This window comes from Mucor mucedo (genome assembly GCF_025094135.1).
Source record: "Mucor mucedo strain NRRL 3635 chromosome Unknown EV154scaffold_147, whole genome shotgun sequence".
Classification (NCBI taxonomy): Eukaryota; Fungi; Mucoromycota; class Mucoromycetes; order Mucorales; family Mucoraceae; genus Mucor; species Mucor mucedo.
The window spans coordinates 30,009-52,474 of record NW_026252431.1 but is presented as its reverse complement, the minus strand read 5'-3'; the positions used below and the strand labels follow the sequence as shown (position 1 = coordinate 52,474).

The 22,466-nt window shown below is 37.8% G+C and overlaps 12 protein-coding genes across 12 annotated transcripts; 4 read left to right on the top strand and 8 right to left on the bottom strand.

Annotated features, from left to right (window-relative positions):
* Positions 1-261: 261 nt before the first annotated feature.
* Positions 262-2,011, top strand: EV154DRAFT_526106 (P-loop containing nucleoside triphosphate hydrolase protein). The gene is made up of 6 exons (XM_051603362.1): positions 262-344; positions 420-531; positions 590-752; positions 808-1,380; positions 1,444-1,575; positions 1,640-2,011. Exons 1-6 carry the CDS (start codon positions 321-323, stop codon positions 1,965-1,967), a joined length of 1,332 nt encoding a protein of 443 aa, XP_051452389.1. The 5' UTR covers positions 262-320; the 3' UTR covers positions 1,968-2,011.
* EV154DRAFT_526103 (DNA-binding protein) lies at positions 2,012-3,042 on the bottom strand. Its single transcript, XM_051603361.1, has 6 exons — positions 2,942-3,042; positions 2,851-2,866; positions 2,657-2,787; positions 2,446-2,590; positions 2,285-2,385; positions 2,012-2,224 (listed from the first exon to the last, which is right to left on the bottom strand). The coding sequence occupies exons 1-6, from the start codon at positions 3,012-3,014 to the stop codon at positions 2,052-2,054; spliced, it is 639 nt and encodes a 212-aa protein (XP_051452388.1). The 5' UTR covers positions 3,015-3,042; the 3' UTR covers positions 2,012-2,051.
* A 1,824-nt stretch (positions 3,043-4,866) lies between these two features.
* EV154DRAFT_397674 (uncharacterized protein) lies at positions 4,867-5,154 on the bottom strand (the record flags this gene model as incomplete). Its single annotated transcript, XM_051595217.1, has 2 exons — positions 4,867-4,956; positions 5,029-5,154. Coding segments are annotated over 2 exons (216 nt in total), but the record flags the coding sequence as incomplete, so codon positions are not given.
* Positions 5,155-5,944: 790 nt separating this feature from the next.
* Positions 5,945-7,672, top strand: EV154DRAFT_451555 (uncharacterized protein). Its single transcript, XM_051597250.1, has 4 exons — positions 5,945-6,437; positions 6,514-6,732; positions 6,799-7,044; positions 7,114-7,672. The coding sequence occupies exons 1-4, from the start codon at positions 6,288-6,290 to the stop codon at positions 7,618-7,620; spliced, it is 1,122 nt and encodes a 373-aa protein (XP_051452386.1). The 5' UTR covers positions 5,945-6,287; the 3' UTR covers positions 7,621-7,672.
* On the top strand, positions 7,664-8,482 carry EV154DRAFT_526092 (uncharacterized protein). The gene is made up of 4 exons (XM_051603360.1): positions 7,664-7,824; positions 7,880-8,115; positions 8,202-8,267; positions 8,356-8,482. Exons 1-4 carry the CDS (start codon positions 7,759-7,761, stop codon positions 8,453-8,455), a joined length of 468 nt encoding a protein of 155 aa, XP_051452385.1. The 5' UTR covers positions 7,664-7,758; the 3' UTR covers positions 8,456-8,482.
* On the bottom strand, positions 8,474-10,872 carry EV154DRAFT_526089 (uncharacterized protein). The gene is made up of 6 exons (XM_051603359.1): positions 10,703-10,872; positions 10,459-10,573; positions 10,024-10,386; positions 9,682-9,956; positions 8,870-9,605; positions 8,474-8,802 (listed from the first exon to the last, which is right to left on the bottom strand). The coding sequence occupies exons 1-6, from the start codon at positions 10,850-10,852 to the stop codon at positions 8,525-8,527; spliced, it is 1,917 nt and encodes a 638-aa protein (XP_051452384.1). The 5' UTR covers positions 10,853-10,872; the 3' UTR covers positions 8,474-8,524.
* Positions 10,873-11,163: 291 nt separating this feature from the next.
* On the bottom strand, positions 11,164-12,520 carry EV154DRAFT_526084 (uncharacterized protein). Its single transcript, XM_051603358.1, has 3 exons — positions 12,237-12,520; positions 11,944-12,161; positions 11,164-11,867 (listed from the first exon to the last, which is right to left on the bottom strand). Exons 1-3 carry the CDS (start codon positions 12,437-12,439, stop codon positions 11,428-11,430), a joined length of 861 nt encoding a protein of 286 aa, XP_051452383.1. The 5' UTR covers positions 12,440-12,520; the 3' UTR covers positions 11,164-11,427.
* Positions 12,521-14,119: 1,599 nt separating this feature from the next.
* Positions 14,120-15,513, bottom strand: EV154DRAFT_526082 (transcription regulator HTH, apses-type DNA-binding domain-containing protein). The gene is made up of 3 exons (XM_051603357.1): positions 15,290-15,513; positions 15,028-15,211; positions 14,120-14,976 (listed from the first exon to the last, which is right to left on the bottom strand). The coding sequence occupies exons 1-3, from the start codon at positions 15,417-15,419 to the stop codon at positions 14,205-14,207; spliced, it is 1,086 nt and encodes a 361-aa protein (XP_051452382.1). The 5' UTR covers positions 15,420-15,513; the 3' UTR covers positions 14,120-14,204.
* Positions 15,514-15,764: 251 nt separating this feature from the next.
* EV154DRAFT_555747 (uncharacterized protein) lies at positions 15,765-16,613 on the bottom strand. The gene is made up of 2 exons (XM_051605297.1): positions 16,193-16,613; positions 15,765-16,129 (listed from the first exon to the last, which is right to left on the bottom strand). The coding sequence occupies exons 1-2, from the start codon at positions 16,538-16,540 to the stop codon at positions 15,854-15,856; spliced, it is 624 nt and encodes a 207-aa protein (XP_051452381.1). The 5' UTR covers positions 16,541-16,613; the 3' UTR covers positions 15,765-15,853.
* Positions 16,614-16,723: 110 nt separating this feature from the next.
* On the top strand, positions 16,724-17,620 carry EV154DRAFT_429792 (ELMO/CED-12 family-domain-containing protein; the record flags this gene model as incomplete). The annotated part of the gene is made up of 1 exon (XM_051596490.1): positions 16,724-17,620. One exon carries the CDS (start codon positions 16,724-16,726, stop codon positions 17,618-17,620), a length of 897 nt encoding a protein of 298 aa, XP_051452380.1.
* EV154DRAFT_66968 (uncharacterized protein) lies at positions 17,406-19,572 on the bottom strand. Its single transcript, XM_051607722.1, has 4 exons — positions 18,650-19,572; positions 18,260-18,544; positions 17,944-18,117; positions 17,406-17,878 (listed from the first exon to the last, which is right to left on the bottom strand). Exons 1-4 carry the CDS (start codon positions 19,480-19,482, stop codon positions 17,623-17,625), a joined length of 1,548 nt encoding a protein of 515 aa, XP_051452379.1. The 5' UTR covers positions 19,483-19,572; the 3' UTR covers positions 17,406-17,622.
* On the bottom strand, positions 19,565-22,435 carry EV154DRAFT_451543 (Sec1-like protein). Its single transcript, XM_051597249.1, has 10 exons — positions 22,292-22,435; positions 22,140-22,220; positions 21,960-22,071; positions 21,691-21,899; positions 21,516-21,620; positions 20,875-21,439; positions 20,729-20,803; positions 20,482-20,648; positions 19,833-20,376; positions 19,565-19,745 (listed from the first exon to the last, which is right to left on the bottom strand). Exons 1-10 carry the CDS (start codon positions 22,385-22,387, stop codon positions 19,663-19,665), a joined length of 2,037 nt encoding a protein of 678 aa, XP_051452378.1. The 5' UTR covers positions 22,388-22,435; the 3' UTR covers positions 19,565-19,662.
* Positions 22,436-22,466: the final 31 nt, after the last annotated feature.

Genomic DNA, 22,466 nt, shown 5'->3' with positions numbered 1-22,466 from the left:
GAACAGGTGTTTTGACAGGTATATAATAGGAGGGATATAGTCGTTTATCTTGATGCATGAGGTAAAGTGTCAGCTTTTCAGTGCTGGGACAGGACCAACATTTTTATAAACACATACAATTTTTAAGCATGGAGCCAAATTTCACATGATCATGGCTGCATAATAATTCTCCCAGCCCCGCCCGCGTTTGTTAGTTGGTGTGTGTATGCCTGAATAAAATAATCTCGGGGCAGTTTTGTTATTATTTCTCGCTATCTCCTCTTTTTTTTTTTCTCATCCTTTTTGTTTTAAATTTATTTTAAAAAGCCATTGTATACATAATGTCAAACACAGACTTTCTTACGGTAAGTAAGAGGAAACTTGGGCGTATCTACAAATGGAAAGAAAGGGATGTGAAATAAAACTCATAATTACAACAGAAAGCCATTGACATTGCGAAAAGGGCAACCGAAGAAGATCACAAAGAAAACTATAAAGAAGCTTATAGTTTATACCAAAACTGTTTAGAATACTTTATGACAGCAATCAGATGTGAGTTTTTTCTTTCTTCTAAAATGGATGGAAATTAATGTATTCTTAAATAATATAGACGAGAAGAATGACAAGTTAAAGGAACGCATTCGTGTTAAACTTATGGAATATTTAAACAGAGCCGAAACGTTGAAAGAGTTTTTGAACTCACAAGAAGAAACCAAACAAGCATCGAGTCCTACTGGTAAAAATGGAGCTGCAGTGGGTAAAACAAAAAAAGTGTAAGTGAGAGGATTTATGACGATTTATGCATGTGCTGATATTTTATATAAACAGTGGTTCAGAGAAAGCAGACGAAAATGAAGACGACGCTGATATGAAAAAGATGCGAGCCAATCTCAGTGGTGCTATTTTGACCGAGAAGCCAAATGTCAGTTGGAACGATGTAGCTGGTTTGGAATTGGCCAAGGAAGCACTCAAGGAAGCCGTCATCCTTCCCATCAAGTTTCCTCATCTTTTCACAGGTCAACGTAAGCCTTGGCGAGGCATTTTACTCTACGGACCTCCAGGTACAGGTAAATCTTATTTGGCCAAGGCCGTTGCTACCGAATCCAACGCCACCTTCTTTTCGGTCTCTTCCTCTGATTTGGTTTCCAAATGGTTAGGTGAGAGTGAACGTTTAGTCAAACAGCTATTTCAGATGGCAAGAGAGAGTAAACCTGCCATTGTATTTATCGATGAAGTGGATTCTCTATGTGGTTCCAGAGGTGAGGGTGAATCCGAGGCTTCACGTCGTATCAAGACCGAATTTTTGGTTCAAATGAACGGTGTTGGAAATGACATGGATGGTGTGCTTGTGCTTGGTGCTACAAATATACCTTGGCAATTAGATGCTGCTATTAGAAGAAGGTAAATATCCATCATTCCCTTTTACACAAAATTTGTTCTAACCACTGATACTTTTCTTTTTAGATTTGAAAGACGTATTTATATTCCTCTCCCCGAAGTAGGCGCTCGTGCTAGTCTGTTCGCTTTAAATATCGGAAATACACCATGTACCTTAGGACAAGCAGAATACAAGCAGCTTGCTGACTTGACAGATGGGTAGGAAATTGCTAATTTGAAAAAGAGAGAAAAGAGAAAGAGAGATTGAACGTGATTATATTAGATACTCTGGATCGGATATTGCGGTCTTAGTCCGAGATGCATTAATGCAACCTATTCGTAAAGTGCAATCGGCTACTCATTTCAAGGCAGTTCAAGCACCCTGTAGAAACAATCCTGGCATGATGCGCGAATACTTCACTCCTTGTTCACCAGGTGATCCTGATGCACAAGTGATGAATTGGATGAATATTGAAGGAGATCAACTGTTGGAGCCTGAATTAACCATTCAAGACTTTTTAAAGGCCGTTCAAAGTTCTCGACCTACCGTTAATGAGGCTGGTATTACACAGCATGTTGAATTTACCCAAGATTTTGGTCAAGAAGGATAACATCATAATAAAATAATTACATGATTTTTTTTTTATTGTTAAAAGCGATTGAATACGAGCATTGTTCAGAATCATGTATTTTGTTTAAAACGGATCATATTTATAGGCAACAAAGGCATCGACATTATGCACAAGAGTTGAGACAGATCTTAATTGTACATGTTCTGCTCCCTTTAAAATCACGCAAGCTTTGTCATCCACCCAGGCTGCAGGTACCTCAGCAGTATCATCAGCAATCACAAGCACCTTCATTGTACCTACGGCATGCCAAATAAATAAACAACACAATACGGATGTCATACTTTTTTTGAACTTACAAAAGTCAGGATCCAATTCTGGTAAATAAGACACGCTTTGTACAATTTGGCGTAACACGGATCTGATCTGATCTCTCGTTTGCTTTTGAATAATTTCTGCACTACAGAAAGAAAAAGTGTCAAATAGTATTTCTTTTGCTTGTTAAAAATGGGTAACTTACTCTGCAGGAGGAACGTTCTCGGCTGAGGGTAACCCATTTTCTCCATTGACCTGAATATTGAATTGCCATCTTTCAATGGTTTCCATCGTCTCGGTTGAAATAATGGCTACTATGAATCTGCTGACAACGTTTTCTTCTACCCAGACTACACAATGTTTGGTGAGTAAATATAATTAAACGAAGAGAGAGAGAGAGGAGAGTGCATACTTACTTTTTAATTGCTGAACAATACCTTGAATGTATCTTGTCAATTGAGGTTCGTTAGATATGTAGACCTTGAGACCGTATCGTGTGACTAGCCTGAAACTGTCTTCAGGTTTTAAACCGCGTAACATTAAAATACTAAACGTCAAAGCACTGGTTAAGAAAGGCGGGAAGGATAGAGAAGGTTTCGAATGTTTTTACCTACTGAGGCAGTATTCTTTTTTTTTTTTTGTAGAAAAGCGTTAGTTTTTCTTTGTCCTTGTTTGACACGGTGGTTACTGTGGGTGCTTACGAAAGTAGTCGACCACAAGTGAAGAGGAACCTTCCAATGTGATTGACGAATTGATGCCTTCTCCTGCTGTCATGCTTTTTTATTTCTTTTTTGTTTTGTGAGTGAAAAAAAAAAAAAGAAGTGTGGCTATTTTTGTTTATTTTATTATTTATTTTATAAAGGGCAGTCATGGCATGCTTTGCGAAAAGCTTAGCACATCGAGGGAAAAGGCTGGCAGAATGCATGATCCAATCATGGCATTTATTAAGAGTAACTTGAGTTACGACATCCATTATATGACGAGTCAAACGATCTGTAGCATCCAATGGATATCTTTTGATTCTAGATCACTACCTTTTACCAAACGATTTTCTTAGGGACAATCAAAGTGCACCTAGTCATAGCATCTTAGTTGTCCTTTAGACATGGAATTAAGATTATACAATCAAAAACCATATAATAGTTATGAATGAATATATACTAACCGAGTTATACTAAACCTGGCAATTCAGTCGTTACTCTTTCACTCATGTGCTGGTTTGATCTTGATCACGGGCAGATATATAAATGTAAAGTCCAAACGGGAGACATTGAAAGTAAGTTAGAAAGCGCACAGACATATTTGATATATATTTATTGTAACCAAAATTTGCATTTACAGCTAAGCGAACCAAATTGGGTCTAATAAAAATTGACTGTTCCTTAGCGGCCTGTTAACCACAACCCTGCGATTAGATTGAGGAATTTAAGTAACTCAGAGTGTACCTGCGCTTATATTGATTTGGACTGATCTACTGGCTATTTACTATGGAGACCGTCAGCAGAAATAACTCCCAATATGGCTTTAGATATTCAACAAGTCTATTGATTAAGAATCGTAGCCATTGTATCTTTTTTCGACCATCCTCCGATAGAAGTGATATTGAGACGGAAGCCTACTTCATCAAGAAAGAAGCTATTGTTTTTGTTGTAATCTATATAACTTGTATAAATGTAATCCACTATGACGTATAGTGTAAAAATAAATACCTTGTAATTCAAGACAGCTAAATCTCGTTATTAGTGTGTGTACAATTTTTTTTTTTTTTTAGTAGTAGTAATACGGATAAGTAATGCGTTAAGCTAGTATAAATATCATTGTAGCTTATAAATAGATAAAACGTATGTTAGACCATGAAACCTTCAATGAAGATTAGAAAATTAATTGATAAATCGGAAGACTTTCCAACAGAAGAGAAGGCAAGGCGCATTTACTGGATTTATCACCTTAATTCCAAAGCATATTAAAAACCTTTTGTCAAAAATAAAAAAGTTCATTCGCCGGTTCCTGTTTAAGTATATTGTCGGTTGAGGTAGGTTAAGCGGAATTGGTGAAAATAAAAGATCAGTTGCTGATTCAATGATATTATCAACTGCAGTGAAGCAGTCTCTCTTTATTCCAGCCTTAGCTTTCGACCTGAACTATTTAATTGAATTCGGAAAGGGCAAGTGTCTGCGACTTTTGATTGATTTTGAACAGCAAAAACCTTATATGTATACAGCGGCATTATTCGAGATGAGACGACAACCTGACATTTCATGCTCATCAAGACTATCCGTAACACCACTGATAAATTACAGGATATGTTTGCTTCGCGTTCCAACTCTCGTGTTTAACTCTCGTGTTTAACTCTCGTGTTTAACCTCTGTTACATCAATCACCTTATAGCTATCTCTCTTTCTCTGGCGGATTTCAGTCTACTTCATACCAATTTTTCTGTTCCAATAAATTTTGGCTAGCCTTGATGGTCTTTTATCTTACTATATAACTCGAAAACTGGAGGCGGGCAGCTTGTTTCATTAGGGTTAAAAGAAATGTTTATTTTGGGCGAATTTTGTTTTAATCCTATAATCTGTATAAAAGCATATTTATACAGTGATAATATTCTTAATACTTTTTTAAAAGCAATGGTTGGCTTGAACAGGTGGATATAATCATGGTGTATGTAGGGTTTTTCTACATCTGCTTCTTTAGCCAAACTTGAAACTATGAAAGTCTAGCGACAATGTGTTAAAAATAATTACAATTAGTCATAAATTTCTTACCCTATATAAATTGAGTAATTTACCTTGAATCTTTTAGGATTTTCGATGGTTTCTTCGATATTGCTATATAATTCAGGCGAGCCAAGAAGTTTTAATTTTTCAATTTCATAGAATTGATAAGGGGGAGTATTTTCGAATTCGAAAACCATAACGTATAGTTCAATATTGAATCCGTTAAATACCACACCAAAAAGTAACAAATTCTTTTGGATCCTTGCTCTTCATGATACAAACATGCAGTTGTCTTTTAAGTATTTCAGCTGTTCTAGTCCGATCTTCCTCTACTCATTGAGAGGTGGTGCCTGGAGGTTTTATCTCACCACAACCGACCTCTTGGCCATTTGCGACCAAAACAAAGTCAGCTCGAATCCTTTTACAGGCATTATAAGTAGATATGGACCTTTAGTATGGGAGTGTCTCGGGTATCTTGTTGATAAGATCAAAGATTTTTCCCTGTAATGATATTAAATATAGTTTCGTTAGCTTTGCCCTCTCACGTAGTTTGTTCATGTTCAAAAGTGCTTACGGACCATTTGTACGACAGCACACCATTCGTAAGGAAGAGATACTTAAACAAAAGGAGACACATTATCTACTGTAAACCTAATTTCACTCTTTTTTTTTTTCCTGGCACCTGTTTTTTCATTGATAATTGTGTCCGTCCTATTGCATAGAAATGTGTTTCGGTGCAGTTGGCTAGGTGTAGTTGCAATAGGTGGATAGTATAGTTGACGAGGGTTTTTTTCAAAGTGCAGCGTACCCAAACCATAGTGAAGGTCAAAAATTTACCGCAGCACAGCGAAGGTCAAGATTTTTTTTACCGAAACGGAGGTTTGGTTTCGTATAGTTGATTTTTCTTCAATCTCTAATTCAGTAAATACCTAAGATTAACGAAGATATAATATTTAAGAATCCCTGGTTATACTATACCATTCACCACTCTTTAATTCTTCTATATTTCTAATCAACCAACATTGTAGATGCAAGTCCATAAACTTCAAGTAACTCAATGTTATAACTTATGGAATAAATAGCCCTAGTTTTTTTTTTTTTTTTTTTAAAAAAAAAAAGTGAATAAATATATAGGGTATTCAATCATAAAAAAAAAAAAATTAAGCCAATAGAAAGTCCATTTAGCAGGACGTTTTTGCATCCTCTTCATTTTGGCTTTGTTGTCACAAATTGTATCCCCGCTCCAAAGCTTGTTGGGCGCACACACAAACATACTACACACACACACACACATAAAAAACGAACCAAAAAGAACCTTTTTTTTTTATCAATGTCCATCCCCAAGTTTCTATTCCTCACACTCCTTTTCAACTTGTGTTCTTGTTCCATTGCTCTTATTCAACAAGACATTTTAGCCTATCCTCGTTATAAAGTAGTCTTGACTAATGAAAAGGTTCCGGAATCCACCAAAAATGTAGAGGTAAAAAAAAAACCCCCCCATGGATAGGACAACAATAAAAAAAAAAAGAGCCTTACATTAACCAATTGAAGAATAGGTACCTACGTCCATTAGTAACACCATGGTGATGATGTCTTCTTTAGGACAACCTTTTTCATGTACCATCCCCAATGTTCAAGTAGAAAGAGAGAGACTGGAACGTGAAAAGGAAGAACAAGCCAAGGAAGAGACTGAACAAGATATTCAAGCTACGATTGATCGGGGTGTAGCCTTATTAGCTCCTCTTTCCAAGAACTGTATCCGATTCTTTGCCAACGTGAGTTTTTATTATACCCAACCATTTTGTCATCTAACTTTTTTTTTTTTTTTTTTTTTTTTTTAGACGCATCAGTATTGGGCCTATGAGTATTGTCATAATCAATATGTGCGTCAATTTCATGTGGAACGTACACATGATGGTAAAGTGGAAAAGGAACAGGAAACTGCCTCATTTTATTTAGGTATCCATCCTGGTGCAGAAACAAAGACAGTGATGCGTAAAGTAGGTGATAAACGGTATCTGGTACAAGAATGGACCAATGGATCTAATTGTGATCTTACAGGTGAGCCACGTCAAGTAGAAGTACAGGTACAAACTACACACACAAAAAAAATATGGAGTTGACAGAGAATGATATGACTGATGGGACATTTATAGTTTCATTGTGATAAACATGGTCAGGATTTTGTGTCTAGTTTTGTTGAGGTGTCTACATGTCATTATCAAATTGTGGTATCTACACCTCGATTATGTGAAGAAATGAATTTATCGCATAAACATCATGCCGAATCCCACGTGATTGAATGTAAACCCATTGTACCTGACAACCTAATTGAACAGGAACAGACCGAAAAGGAGGCCAACAATGCAAAGAAGGAAGAAGAAGAAGAGGAGGAGGTTGTACGTGATTTAGATATTTTGGAAAAGATGGATGAAAAGGATATCTTGTTGACCATGATTTCCGATTTGACTGAACAAATTAATCAACTCAAGGACCAAATGAAGGCTAAACCAGAAGTAAATTATTATACCTTGACTAAAGAAAATGCTCCCAATCAGATCTCGGGTAAAGAGATCCAACATATTCTTAAACAGGTCAAACGAGCTGAGTCCAAGGAACAGCATGATAATAAAGAGGCCTATCATCAAAACTATCATGAATAAAATGATAAATAATAAAAAAATCTTTTTTTTTTCGTTGACCGCACACATATATACACACACATATTTTTTTTTTTAAATAAGCAGGCCTTGTTTACCGCACACCCCTTCCCTTTCTTGTACGCACATAAACACACTATTATGGGTTCATCTGCTTCTAAACCTCAAGAGCCTGTTATTTTCTATAACCCTAGTGTGCCACTCCAGGTTCGATTGTTTTTTTAAATGTGAGACAATCCTGTTTATTGACTTCCTTTCTTAGTTTTCCACCAGTCTTGTTCAAAACTTGGAAAAGAAAGCCGAACAGACCACAGAAAAGACACAGGCTCGCCAAGTAGAAGCCATTGTTCAACAACGTGTTACTGAGGAATTAGAAAAGTTGCAACAAGAACAAGCTCAATTAAAAGAGAAATTTCACGTAGAATTATCAGATAATGTCAATGCAACTGCACCTGCTGTCAACACTGACATTCAAGCCATGGTAGATAGAATCTCTAGGTATACAAACATTTTTTTTTCTCTTTTAAAAACATGCTGTATTCACGCACACACACACACACACACACCCTTTTTCATGATACTAGATCCTCTGCAAAGGAAGTTTCTCCCGAAATTAAAAAGGCTCAAGAGGAAGTGGTTGCATGTTACAAGTAAGTTGTTTATCTAGTATTATTTTATGATCCCCCTTATTTTTTTTTAATAATAACACATGTATACCAAAAATCAAAAAACAAAAAGCAACAACAAGTCACGTACTTTGGATTGTTGGAAACAAGTAGAAAACTTTAAACAAGCAGTAACAGAAGAACAAAAGAAGTTTGTTGGAGCTCATCAATAAAAATGCCCCGTGGTTGGCTTTTCGTTTTAAATTTTTTAATTTTTTTTTTTATAAAATCTATATTTTTATTTATTCATCTTTACGGATATGATAGACATGTTCAATAGACACATCATCATCTGCACTAAAACTATTGGATCGACTGATAAGTGAAGGGGTATTGGATCCACTACGAGTAAAGAAATCACGCGTATAAGTCCAATTGAACAATTGATGATCTTGCAAGGTATCGATAAATTTGGGTTGAAATGTCTTGAGTGTGGTTAATCCTGATAGATTAAAACTACTTGAACTCGAACTACGACTTGGTGGTGTACTCACCACTTTCATACGATTGATGTAATCCACTAAAAGTCAAAAAAAAATGAGATGTAAATCTCGAGCCACTATGTATATACAAGAAAAAAAACTTACCATCAAAGTCAGGAAAGGTTTTAGGCCCATATTCATTAATTAAATCTGTAATGTTGGCTGATAATGTGTTACGATTTTGTCTCAAGATTTCTGCACCGGAAGGGTCCAAGACAGACATGATCATGGGTTTTAAAGATTTAGCAATATCCAGACCGATTTCACCCGATCGAAGTGAAGCATAAGAGATACCCGCAATGACAAACCATGTACATACACATACTTGTAACACACGCCACAGTGAAAGTGTAGTTGTCTTGTAGAGAACGAAACCGACGATCAGACTATAGAACGAATAGAGTAAAGGCACCAGGCCCAAACCTACCAAGACCTTCCATGTAGCCAATACATCTCGACCCGCGATTTTGACCTTGGAACTCTTGAGTGCTTCTGCTGCTTTCTTTTGACTGATGATATTAGCCACAATGACCACGGGTAAATTAAGAATCGCACCGGGGAAATCCCAGAGAGCTAAAAGGAGTACCAGAAAGAGTCGCTTACAAATTAAAAGAACCGTATGAGCACCTCCCACATGGGTTTTAGGTACTTGATGATCCTTAATACCGTGATACTTGAGTAACTGATTATAGGCCAAGACACGTTCTTCCAATTCCACCACGCGTGGGTCGTCCTTATTCATATTATACCCGATTAAGAATCGACGATTTAAATCCACTACTTGGGATATGTGTAATTTACGGTGTGCAGGTTTATACAGTCTTCTTGCCGCTTGAATGAACTACAGATTGAATCATTGTGAATACAACAGATATAAAAAAAAGAAGGCATGTTCATGAAAAAAAAAAAAAACGTACCATTAATGTTTCGTAACTTTCGGCATTTAACGTGACGGATTTTAAAGCATCATAAATAGTATTTAATAATTTCCCACATGCCTGTCTCTTTTCTTGACCGCCCTGTTCATACATTTCTACCAGACGAGGAGAAATTGTGAGAGGAGGACCAAATTCGATCACTGCTCTCGATCTGAATTTGTGAGCATGAAAATAGTTTAAACCGACAGGTACAATCTTGACATCCAAACCGGGATATTGGGACATGGCACCCAAAGCCATTAATGTCACACCAGCTTTTTTTTAAAAAAGAAATGTGGGTTAATATAAATGGATTTCTATATTATGACTGCCCCGCTTTACCTTTCAAGGGTAACATTTCCATACGATCATGACTTCCACCTTCAGGAAAGATAGTGATACAACCACCACTATTTAATGCATCATGAACGGATTGATAAACCGATGCTTGCTCTACATGAGGCATACATTTATACTCGTGTTCTCCTCCATCCAATAATTTAAATTCATGCTTAATCATCAATTCTGTGTCTGAAATAATCTCGACCACTTGTGCTTTATCCTCTCCCATTAAAATCATGTCGGAAGGACAGAGTTGTGTTGTAAATTGTGTATTCGTACCAATCACATGAAGCATATCATTGCAATCAATATGAATTGTGCCTTTTCCCTTTCTCACTAAATCTTGAGGTCTTATCACCGGAACTTTTTATAAAAGTTTTTTTTTTTTTTGTAAGTGGGGAAAACGGGAAATAAGAGATAAATCAATATACTTACTAGCATGAACCATACGAGCAATAAAACCAACGAATTTTTGATGCATGGATTTCTCGGCTATCAAGAATGAGACACGACGTTTACACTCTCTCATGACAAGTAAAGGATCTACAAACTAGCGTGCAAGGGGGGGGGGAAGGAGAGATGAGTATGTTTTTGATTGATTGACGACGACAACAACAACAGAAAAGGGATGGAGGAGGGTGAGGTTGTCATGGTTTTTTTTTTTTTTTTTGGTTTTTACCTGGTTGGCATGAGGTGCAACGACAAAGATAACAGGTCCCTCGGTAGGGATACGATGTGAGCCTCTAGGTCTTATTTCACGAAAAAAAAGACTAATAATAAAAGTCATAAAGGAGACTGTGAGGTCATAACCTAAATGTTTCAAATCCATTTCTAAGAATAATTTTTTTTAGATACAAGAAAAAAAGCAAGACAATAAAAGCATTGACCCCTTTCATTTTAAATAATTAAATCTTTCATGTTTGTGTTACCTTTTTTGTCACATGCTGACAACCAACAGTGCACGTTTTTTTAAATGTCCACCCAACATTTTTTATTTAAATCAGGAACACACATATGAAGATTATTCATAGTCACGACATTTGGGTGGCTTAGGCACAAAAAAAAAAAAATTAAAAACATCTATAAAAAGCCTGTCAAAATGGGCGAAAAGAGGGTTTGTTTCTTTACATATTACACCTGCCTCTATCCTGTGGTCTTTCCTAAAAAAAATGGATTGTGCCCTTCGGGAAAGGTAGGACAGATCGTCATGGTTTCGTTCAAAAAAGTAGTTGTAACTTGAGGTTTTTCATCCTCTTTTTTACATTTGACGAGTGGTACCGACAATTTTTTTTCTATTATTATTTATCATTTAAAATTACAAACGAAAACGAAAAAAAAAAAAACCCCCCATATACAAAAAAAGAAATATATATGTACACACACAAAAAAAATTTTTTTTTTTTATTAAGATAACCATTCATTATAAGCTCTTAAAAGTGTCTTTTGATTTGTTCCTCTTCCACCTTGGACATCCCTCTCCATGACAAAAATGGCATCCTGTACTGTAATCTTGCGTGCATCTTGCACCACCACTCTCTTCAAAGGAAGACGAGCACGATCCGAGTACCATCCCAACCCTCTCTCTTTTTCATCTTGTTCTTCCATGGGATCTAAATCCAGTTCGGTTTGCCTTGCCACATGACGCAACGCTTCTAATTGGACTCCCACATTTTGTTTCACACACATGGTAAACCCTTTTCCTTCCATCTTTTGAAACGGGTCCAACGTACGATGTTTAGAAGCAGAAATCATACTTTCCATGACCGTCCGGATACGATCTTGAGCTGCCAGCGCCACATACGAAACAAAGTCATCATCAATTTCCTTGATATCCACACGTTTAGCTACATATATATAAATGGTTCAGTCCCCCCCCCCATATTTCCTTCACAATTTTTTTTTTTTTTTTTTTTTGTTTACCGTGTCGCAAAATACGATCGGTCAGCATGTCCGTATTCATAAAATCTTGCATCTTGGAACGATCAATACCATCGGGCAAAATACCTGTAGGCACATCCTGATCCTTCATAAAATGTTCTGCTTCCTCTTTTAAATCTACTCCTGCGTATCCCATCACATCTGTCAATGCCTCATAATCAATACGACTATCTCCTGCCGAGTTCGATGCCACTTGTTTGCTTTTTTTTTTTTTATATATTAGTCCGAGATAATTATCCCCCCCCCTCCTCCTTTTATATAGAGATAGATCTTACCTTGTTGTGGGTGTGGATGCTGCTGCTGCTGTTGTTGTTGTTGTAGGTTGAGAGGCGGGAGATGGCATAACGGGGGTCGTCGTGGTAGGTACTCGTGTGGGTATTTGTAAACCAGCAGTAGGGACAGCAGGTGTTTTGAATACAGGTTGTGCCATATGTTGATTCGGCACCACGACCATGGGTTGTAACATGTGTTGTTGCATTGGTTGATGTGGTTGTTGCTGCTGTTGTTGTTGTTGCAATGGTTGATGTGGTTGTTGGTGCTGCTGCTGTTGTTGTTGTTGTTGTTGTTGTTGTTGTTGTTGCTGTTGTTGCTGTTGTTGTTGCTGTTGCAGTTGTTGTTGCTGTGCTTGTTGCAGTTGTTGTTGCTGTGCTTGTTGCAATTGTTGTTGCTGCTGCTGTTGTTGAGCTTGTTGCTGTTGCATCATCAAGTGCTGTTGATGTAATTGCATTTGCAAGTGTTGCATTTGTTGTTGTTGTTGTTGAGGTGAGAATGGTACATGTTCATTCTTGGGTCTTTTTAACTGAGGAGCACTTAAACAATCCTTTTGTCAATATCCCAAAAAAAAAAAAATAAAAAAAAAAAAAACTTACATGATACCGGGCATGGAACGTTGAGCATCTTCTGCACGAATTTGAGAACTAGAGAGAATACGTTTCTCAGGAACAGGTCGTATAGGTTTCTGTTGTTGTTGTTGTTGTTGTTGAACCAATTGAGAAGGTTTGTTCTTTAAATCCTCTAATTGTTGATACTGTTGTTGACCCAATAAAGATTTTGCTTGAAGTAAAAAATCAGCAGCTGAGACAGTGTTTGTTTGTAATTCACGAAAGAGTTGAATGAATCTGTCTTTACGTTCTGGAGGTAATTGGGAGGTGATATTGTCGAGTAATGTGGTAGAGGAAGCAACGGATGAAGCAGTAGCTGCTGCAGCCGCTGCGGCAACAGCAGCAGTAGCAGCAGAGCTGGTGGTGGTAGTGGTGGTAGTAGGGGTAGAGATATTGGGTGTCGTGGTAACAGCCGCTGGTGGTGGTGGTGGTGTCGGTGTTGCTGTCACCGATGGTGTTGTTGTTGTTGTTGTTGGTGGTGGTGGTGTTGGTGTTGCTTGTGGTTGTGCAGGTGGAGTGGGTTGTGGAGGTGTTGCCACAACGGATGCTGCTGGTGTAGCAGAAGGAGTGACGGGTGCAGAAGAAGTAAGAGGTGTGGGAGTGACGGGTAAGATAGGAGGTGTGGGTGCAGAGACACCAGGTGTACTTAATGGAGAGCTCATGTAAGGTTGTTGCCACATGATGTCTGCTTGCAATAGGGACGCGTCGGAATGACTGCCCTGAGGTGAGAGTAAATCATCCGTTTCGTTCGAAAATAAGTCTTGTAACTCTGCAGGTAAATGAGCATAGGAAGGTGTGACATGGTCGGTCGAATTATTATTATTGGAAAGTGTTTGTACAATGGACTGAAAAGATGAATCGTTCACATCGTGGTCTTGTGAGAGTATATCGTTCAAGGAAAAATTAAGCTCCTGTACAGAATGTTGTCCCTGTATAGACTGTTGTTGTATGTGTTGTTGCTGCTGTGGTGGTTGCTGCTCTTGGTCATGGGAGCTTTCTTCTGACATGATGCGAAAAAAAGTTTTTTTTTTTTTTTTTTTTTACGGTGCAAAACAAGTGGGAAGGAAAAAGAGGAAAGCATTTTTTTGTATGAAAAATTTAACGGTCACAAATATATCCAACTTTTCACTGCGGGTGTATCATCATCATGAATTTTAAGAGGAGGAGATGTTTATTCGTGTGTGTCATGCCTTCCCCCCCAAAAGGGTACAATTATCCCTAGGCAGTGGTAAAGTATGTGATATGGCGGCACATGATGAGGATGGAAAAAACAAATGTACAGAATAGAACGGCGATTTAATTTATTTATTTTATTTTTTTAAAAAAAAGAGAAAGAGAGAGAGAGAGAGAGAGAGAGAGGGATTAGTCCCAGCAGATACTGAATTCTTGATGGCCCACAATGACTTTGCTAGGAATACCAGTAGATTCAAATGGTTTGAAGGGTCTTTTACCATCGTCTTGGGAGAGACGTTGTAAGAGAATAGTAGCACTGATGGTATCGATGATGTCTTGGGCGATATGCGGTGATGCAGCAGCAGCTGTTGTTGTTGTTGATGTTGCTAAGGGAGCTACCTGTGATTGTGGTGGTGGTGGTGATGGTGTTGGAGGAGAGGGAGAAGGAGAATGAATAGGTGGTAATAACCAATGAGAAGACCAGTCTTCTGGAGGATATGTTTGAATGACGCGAAATGAAGGTGAAGAAAAGGAGGAACTTGTGTCATCATCATCCTCTTCTTCCGAAGATAATATATCACTGTCTTCATTGCTTGTATTTAAAAGACGAGTGACGGACATACTGGAAGCCACCCGATTATTATTATTATTATTATTGTTATTCTTATGCTGAATCTTTCTTTTTGTGACGACGACGGCAGCGACGGCAGATTTCTTTGGACGAGGAGGATGACTGTTGTTGTCGGTGGAGGGTTTTGTGTAGGGTTTTTGACGCATTGTGTTACGTTTGTGCAGCGATGATTTTTTACGGGTGAGTGGGTCCAGTAGTAAACAACCGTAGTCTGGATGATCAGGATGCAGTGCTTCTAGCGGGAATTGTTGTCCAAAGATAGGAACGAGCTCTTTTCGGATGTGCCACGCCGTTCTCTTGCAGAGTAGGTGAGCATAGTCATAGGGGATCCTTTTTGGTGGGTTAAAAAAAAGAATGAATGTATAGAATGATTGCTTTTACCATGTGCCTTGGATGCGCAAGAAACCACCGCGTATCTTTCTTGTACCGAGTTCTGGATTTGAATCGACCATTTTGACAATATCTGACTTGGAGTTACCGAGAGCTTTCCAAATGCCGGTAAAATGAACATAACCTGTCTCTCTATCCCACATGATGGGCGTATTATTGATTATATACTCATACACTACACACGACGCGTTTTTAATGATAAATAACAGAGCAAATATATATAGATGTAAAAAAAAAAAAGATGATAATTTACCAGGAATGTAACCCCGAGTATCGAGTGAAGTAGAGTAGTGGTCTCTCTTGATCTGAATGTCACCACCTCCAAAGGGACGATACATTAAGCAATCATTTTCGGTAAGGTTTTTCTTGTTATCGGTCATCATGATTATATGAAAAAGAAAGAAAGAGAAAAGAAAGAGAGAAATGATGTGTTATTGGGTGTTGTTTGTTTCTCCAATTCATTTATATCAATACAAAAAAGGGGTGGGGGGGAAATTTAAGGGGGTTATAAAAAAAAAAAAAATTTTTTTTTTTGGAAGGATAGGTGTCTCTCATACAAAAAAAGTTCATTTGTGCTTTTTTAGGGAGAGAGGGTTGACAAGCGTGTCGAGAGTGCTGCATCTTTATTTGTACGCGTTATATACATTATTTTTTTAATTTAACTAGTGGGAGGGTGGCACTTTAAAATAATGGCTGTCTTTTTATAGTGAAATTAAAAAAAAAAAAAAAAAAAAAAAAAAAAAAACAAAAAGACCACATGATTTGTACACAGTCTCCTCATTCCACATCATTTTTTTTTATTTTTATTTGTCCTTATTCATCGTTTTCTTTTACGGGCCCACTTATTCTTTCTCTTGTAAGGCTTCTTCTTTCCTGTACTAGTTGCTGTTGCTCCCCCTCGTTTCTTTTTCGGTGCAGGTTGCAGCTGTGACAGAAAGGATGGATTAGCATCTTCCTTGAGACTCTTGAACCCTTCCAATGGTGACAAGTAACCATCCTCCTCCTCTTCTCTCGGTGGTAGTGGTAATGGATCCGGCATGTTAACCAGATCAATTATACTGCTGTCTGAATCTGAATCTGATATCATTTGAGCCTAAACATAAGAGAGTTTAATTTATGCAAAAAAAGACCTCTCTTGTTTGTTGTTTAAAATAACCTTATCCTCATTTTCTTCTTCTTCACTTTGAAATATAGAATCCATGTCAAATTGAAAGGGTTCACTTTCCTTTTTAACCTTCTTGACTACTTTTTGTGGTCGACTTGACACGGTTTGAAACCATGCATCCTCCTCTTCTTCTTCTGGTTCTCTTTCTCGTTTGATAATCCTTTGTTTACGAATACTCGTTGTCCTTTTTTGAGATTTTTTAGAGAACTGCTCTAATAAACGTTGTTGTTCATTCAATTGTTCCTTTGCACTTAACTCCAATGCTAACTGTAATTCCTCTTCTTCCTTGTCCTTTTCACTTTTATTTCTTCTCTGTAATAATTCTCGAATCGTTGGCATTTATATTAAGAAGAAGAAATAATAATAAAAAAAAAAAGTTCCCGCGCGCGCGCAACCTTGTTTGGAACCCGCGTTTTTTTTTTTTTTTTTTTTTTCTCTCCAATCAAAAAAAGCAAAAAAAAAAAAAAAAAAAAAAGTTTGCCTCTCTAACCCCCCTTTTTTTTTTCTTTTACCCCCCAAAGAATGCACTGGTTCTTATTATTGGTGTTTCAACACATTTACCGCTCTCCTTTACTTTTATCAGTATATAAAGGACTAAAATACCTTGTTCACATTACCACACAGACCTCTGAAATATACCGCTTATGCAATGTGAATACGGGTGGAGAGAAACTTGCCTCTCCATCCATCGCCCTTCTCTACCGTCTCGATCAGTCCATCTTTTACTCAAAGCAACTCGTAGCAGAGAAAAGAGCCTTACAAGAACCCGACTGTGATCTAGTCGCTGTCACAACCACCGTCAGTGCTAAAAAGTGTCTTTCACCTGCTGCCACCGAGATATTAGCGATCGGTCTGGGTCGTATTCATCAAACCAACTGTGTGTTGTATGGGGTAGAAAGACAAATACAGACCAAATATGACAGGAACAATACAGAACATGAAGACAAGTTAAAGATGTTATGGAATAAAATGAAACCGGATGAACCATTAAAAAGTCGTCATTCGAAACAATGGGTGGATATTGGATTTCAAGGCACCGATCCAGCCACTGATTTTCGAGGTATGGGTATGGGAGGACTGGATGATTTGTTGTATTTTGTCACAAATTACCCTCAACATGCACACTCTGTATTACAACATGCCTCCCATCCTGTCTCATGGTATCCTTATGCCATTGTAGGGATCAATCTTACCAAATTCGCTTATCAATTATTAGAGCGTAAACAACTCCAAATGTTCTTATTCGAGTACACATCCTATCATGAGTTTTATTGTTATTTATTCTATCATTTCAATCAGTTCTGGATATCTCATGAACCTGCTTTAACCGTCATGGATTTCGAACAAACGTTGGATCAGTACAAGAAAAGGATCGAAAGGGATTTATTTAGAAAAGTCGTGAAACCTCTTTCTTCATAAAATTAATAAAAGTTGGGTAATAAATCATCCGAGAAACCATAATGTTGTTGTGGCTCTTGTTCATTAAACGGAAACGTAAATAATGTTTCCATACCATTGGGTGAAGGTGGCGCACTGGCTTCACTCTTACTCTTCTTTCCATTATTCTGCTTTCGATTCCCCCCCGTTGTATTCGTACTACTACTCTCATACCGTTGTCGTTTCTTGATCACATCTGTCTTCATCGATAACGGTCTCTTTTCATGATGTAATTTTAAACTATAAATATAATATTTTTTAATTTGACAGCCCATCTTTTTTTTTTTGTGTGTTTGTGTACTTACTAGAGTCCACATGCGTTACACAGTGGTGCACCTTCATCATCACGCCGCCAGAGAGGTGTAGTTGTAGTGGAGCAATTGGAACAGACCAACTGTGAGGCTTCATCATCTTTCGCTTCTTTTCGTGCATTATGAGGTTTTAATGTCTTGGGTCTCGGTGCATTATGTAATTTTTGGCTAGAAAATAGGTAGTAGTAAATGGGTCAAGTCAGTTTGTGAAATGAATGAATTGAAAAAAAGAAGTAATAATAATAAATAAATAAAAGAGAGAGAGACAATCAAAAAAAAAAAATATAGTATGGTGGGGGGTCTTACTCACTATAGGCCACAGGCATTACACAGTAATTCATCTTGAGCTGATCTTCGCCAAAGGGGTGTAGTGGTTGCACTGCAATTGGTACACACAGGTCGTGGGGACTGTCCATCACTCGCACTCGCCACGCCTGCTACTACTGTTGGTGCTGCGGATGGACTTGAAGGCGATGTCACCATCATGGCGGATTTTCTTAATTTAGTTCCCGTCGTTGTTGTCGTTTCGTAAATGGCGGGAAAAGGCGGTGGAGAATTGGGTGCGGAATAAATTGACTCTGAATACTCGTTCACCCTTATTTTTTTTAAAAAAAAAAAAAAAAAAAAAAAAAAAAAAATAGGTATCAATGAACTTTTTTGTTGCAGTAACCAATAAATAAAAATAAAAAAAAGAACTTACGCCATGGAATGAGCACTGGCTGCGGTACTAGCACTTGTGGAGGTAGACATGGGAGGTGTCTTGTTGTTAAACCGTATCTGTTGATTTTCCAGTAATTTGTTTCGTAACGTAGCAACAGGGGGTGGTGGCATACTGGTGTTCGACACATACATGGCATCATTCTCATTCATCGTTTCATAGCCGAGTAAATGAGTCGTATTGGGACTAGCGGGTGTTTGGGTAGGTGAGTAATAAGGGTTGGTAGGTGAAGGATAGCCAAAATCCCAGCCATCTGCCATCCCCATATCGGTTGTGGTTGAATTATTATTATTATTATTATTATTAGGTAATTGAAACCCATTGTTGAAGGCACTAAAGATATCGTCCAAAGCAACCATGTTGTCCTCGGCATGGGTGTTAAAACTATAGTCTGTTGCCTCGTTTTGTTGTTGTTGTTGTTGTGGTGGTGGTTGTTGAGGTGGTGGTGGTAAGAAACAGTCTAAAAGAGGTTGGTCGAGTAGTAATTGTTCCATGTAAGGTTGTTGTTCTTTTTCTTCCATTTTCAAACATGGTGGTGGTGGTTTATAAAGGGGTTCTATTTTAGACAGTGTATTCAACTGTCGTGTGATGGTCATGGGTAACTTTTTAAAGGCTCTCTTTTTTTTTTCTTGGTGACTTGCATGTTGTCGAAACCAGAGTCGCCAAGAGAGGTTCTCGAGCCTTGACCCATTTTCTAACGAGTCCTTGACTTTAGTACAGATACGCCATGCTTGTGATAATTCATCTTCCGAATTTAAACTGGAAAGACTGGAAAATGTCTTGTTTCCCTTGACTTTTAAAGAGAGTGGTGCCATTCTATTTTTTTTTTTTTTTTTTTATTTGTTAAAAAGTAAAAAAAAAAAAAGGGAATATGAAATAAAAAAAAAAAAAAAAAAAAAATTCTGTAATGTTTTATTAATTTTTTTTTTTTTTTTTTTTTTTGGTGGGCCGACTTGTTGGGTAACTGGTCATGAGCCAATGATAAGAGAGACCGTTTACTCTTGTCTCGTTTGAATAATGGGTGCCAAAAATGAATTACCGTTAATGATTTGAGTGGTAGCAACCAAATAATCTCGGCCTAAGAGAGAGAGAGAGAGAGAAAAGAAAAAAAGTGGTGTGGGTTGGTTTCTATTTTATATATAAATATATATGTATATGCACTGACCTTCATCGTGCTGAGCTAAAAAGCGAACAGCCGATACCTCCGTATGAGTACATCCACCCAAGAAAAAGATGATGGTAGTTTTACCATGCTGTAATCCATGTCTTTTCGCTCTTGCCATAGCAGCATTGGTCTCTGCACCGTATTCGACTGTCTGTTTGATATCAAAGGCTTGACCAGGAATGAGTTTCAAAATATCTTCGGATCCACGCCACCCACCCTTATGGTTGTTCTTATCTTGTGCTGCAAAATTAGCTGTACTTTGTCCCATATATGAAAACAAACTAGCTGCACTTGTACCCGTGCTCTGAATAGACCCTTGTCCCAATTTCTGCATGGCACATTGTACAAGTCGAATACTCAGTGGAGCATAACCCGAGTAAACATACGATATATCATTCGGGTGAAATTCATCTACATCATCCACAATCAATCGAAGCATACGTCGACATTGGGCAAACGTACTTTTGGAAGCTGCCGTTCTTTTCTGCCAAAGCCCGAGTTTTTCCAGTCGGTGTAACGTCTCGATGTGCTCATATCCATACGCCTAACCCATTAAAAATATGAGTCACAAACATTCCCCCCCCCACCAAACCTCCTCCTCCCCCCACCCCCCAAAAATAAAAAGGCGCTCATTCAATTAATTTTTTACCTGCACAATCTCTCGTTCGAAATGATCAAATAATTTAGGCTTTAATCCTCCTTGAGCTAAGGACATTAAACAAAGTAATCGAAGTACTTGCACCAAAGGTTTTTGCTTATTAATCATTTCCTCGATATACTCGGGTTCCTTGTTACCATCAATACCAGCCACAACATCTATAAAAGTAAAAAAAAAAAAAAAGGGATAAGCGGACAATCAAAAAAAGGGGGGAGGAGGAGGAAATTCAACACGTTACTTTGTTGGACTTCTAAAACCTTATTAAACTCATCCGTTACAGTATGTCCAATGATTTCCTCAGCAATCCCAGTATCTTATCTCTGGTAGGTTAGACAAAAAAAAAATTTTAAGATTCTTGGGGGGGGGAGAGATCCCACAACTTACGAATTTTCAATGACTGATGTTCCTGTTGAAGTTCACTGAGACGACCCACAAAATCACGAATTTGGGCAACGGTCTTTGCATGATGTCTTTCCTCATAATTTTCATTGATTCGTTTAGCAATCTTGTTCAACATACCACCGACCACAGCAAAATTTTGATCTCGTAATTGACTAAAGAGTTTATCCGAAGAGTTTAAGACATACTTCTTTTTCTTGGTAGGGGATGTCGTGTTTAAACTGGGTGTGGAAGGGGTTGCATTACTTGTGGTGGGAGGTACACCCTTTGCACCCGTTTGTTGTTGTTGTTGTTGTGCTGGGTTGACTAAAGATGCATCCAGTTCCACAAAGCAATGTTTGATACCAATTGTCTCATCAATCAAACCTTCGTAAGTCAACTCCGTACATAAAGGTGTGACAAGATCCACATTACGGTCAATAATAATGAACTGATCAATATGGTTGGATACACTATTGAGTAAAGAAGGTGTCTTTGCTGATGTCGTATTGGATACTTCATCCGTCACCGATTGTTCTTTTCTCATACGTAATAACATATCGGCCAATTGCTACCATGTTTCATACACCCAATTTTTTTTTTTTCAGTTCCTTCATCTCGTTCTTTTTGTTGTTTCTGTTACATACCTTGGCTGCATCACCTTTACCAATGATACGAGGGAATAATCCATAGATTGATTGAAGTCGCATCAATGATTTTGCTGCATAATAAATCGAGGTTTGATCTCCGTCCTATTTTTTTTTTTTTTAAGGGTGAGTTGGGAAAGGTTATAGCACACCCAGTTTTTTTTTTTTTTTTTACCAGGTATATCTCTTTCCAAGTGGAAGGATCTAATTCCATAGAAATTAAATCATCTTCACAGGGAATCCAATCCATAGCATAATCACCAATGGTGATATCACCCTTGACACCTTCCTCTTCCAATACACGTTCACAAATCATGGTACGTTCAGGTACAAAAAATAACCAACAATCCACTTTGGTCGTCTTTGAAAAGTGTTTGATATGATCTATAAAAGAGTTTTAAGTAAAATAAAATAAAGGGGGGTTGAGCTACAGGGATACGTTACTGGCAATAAATCGCATGTATTTGAGTTTGGGTCGACAGATATAGATGAGTCCTGGACATTCGGTTTCAAGTGTATCAGAATCAAGGTGGTAGATTTTCTCCACACCATGGTCCTTGTTATATATATAGGTTTAAGTTATGGAAGAGAGAGAGAGAGGGGGTAAACTTATGGGGTTCTTACCTTGAGTAGAGAGAATTCGGCAATCAAACTAAGTGGTCCAGTTAATGTAGGGTCTAACACAAGTCCCTTCTTTCCTCGAACCTAAATAACAATAAAAAAAGGGTTGAGTCATGAGAGGGGAACATCTTGTTTCCTCATGTAGAACACTTTACTTTATCTAGAATCTCTGGTAATTCTCGTCTGGAAAGCTCTCTTAATTTTGCTAAATTCATGGGAGTATTTCCCAGATGTGTTCCCGTTGTACTCATGGTTGTCTGTCTGTGTAGTTTGTTAGTTATACAAAAAAAAAAAAAAAAGGTGTTTAACCCGCGTTTCGTAAAAAAAATA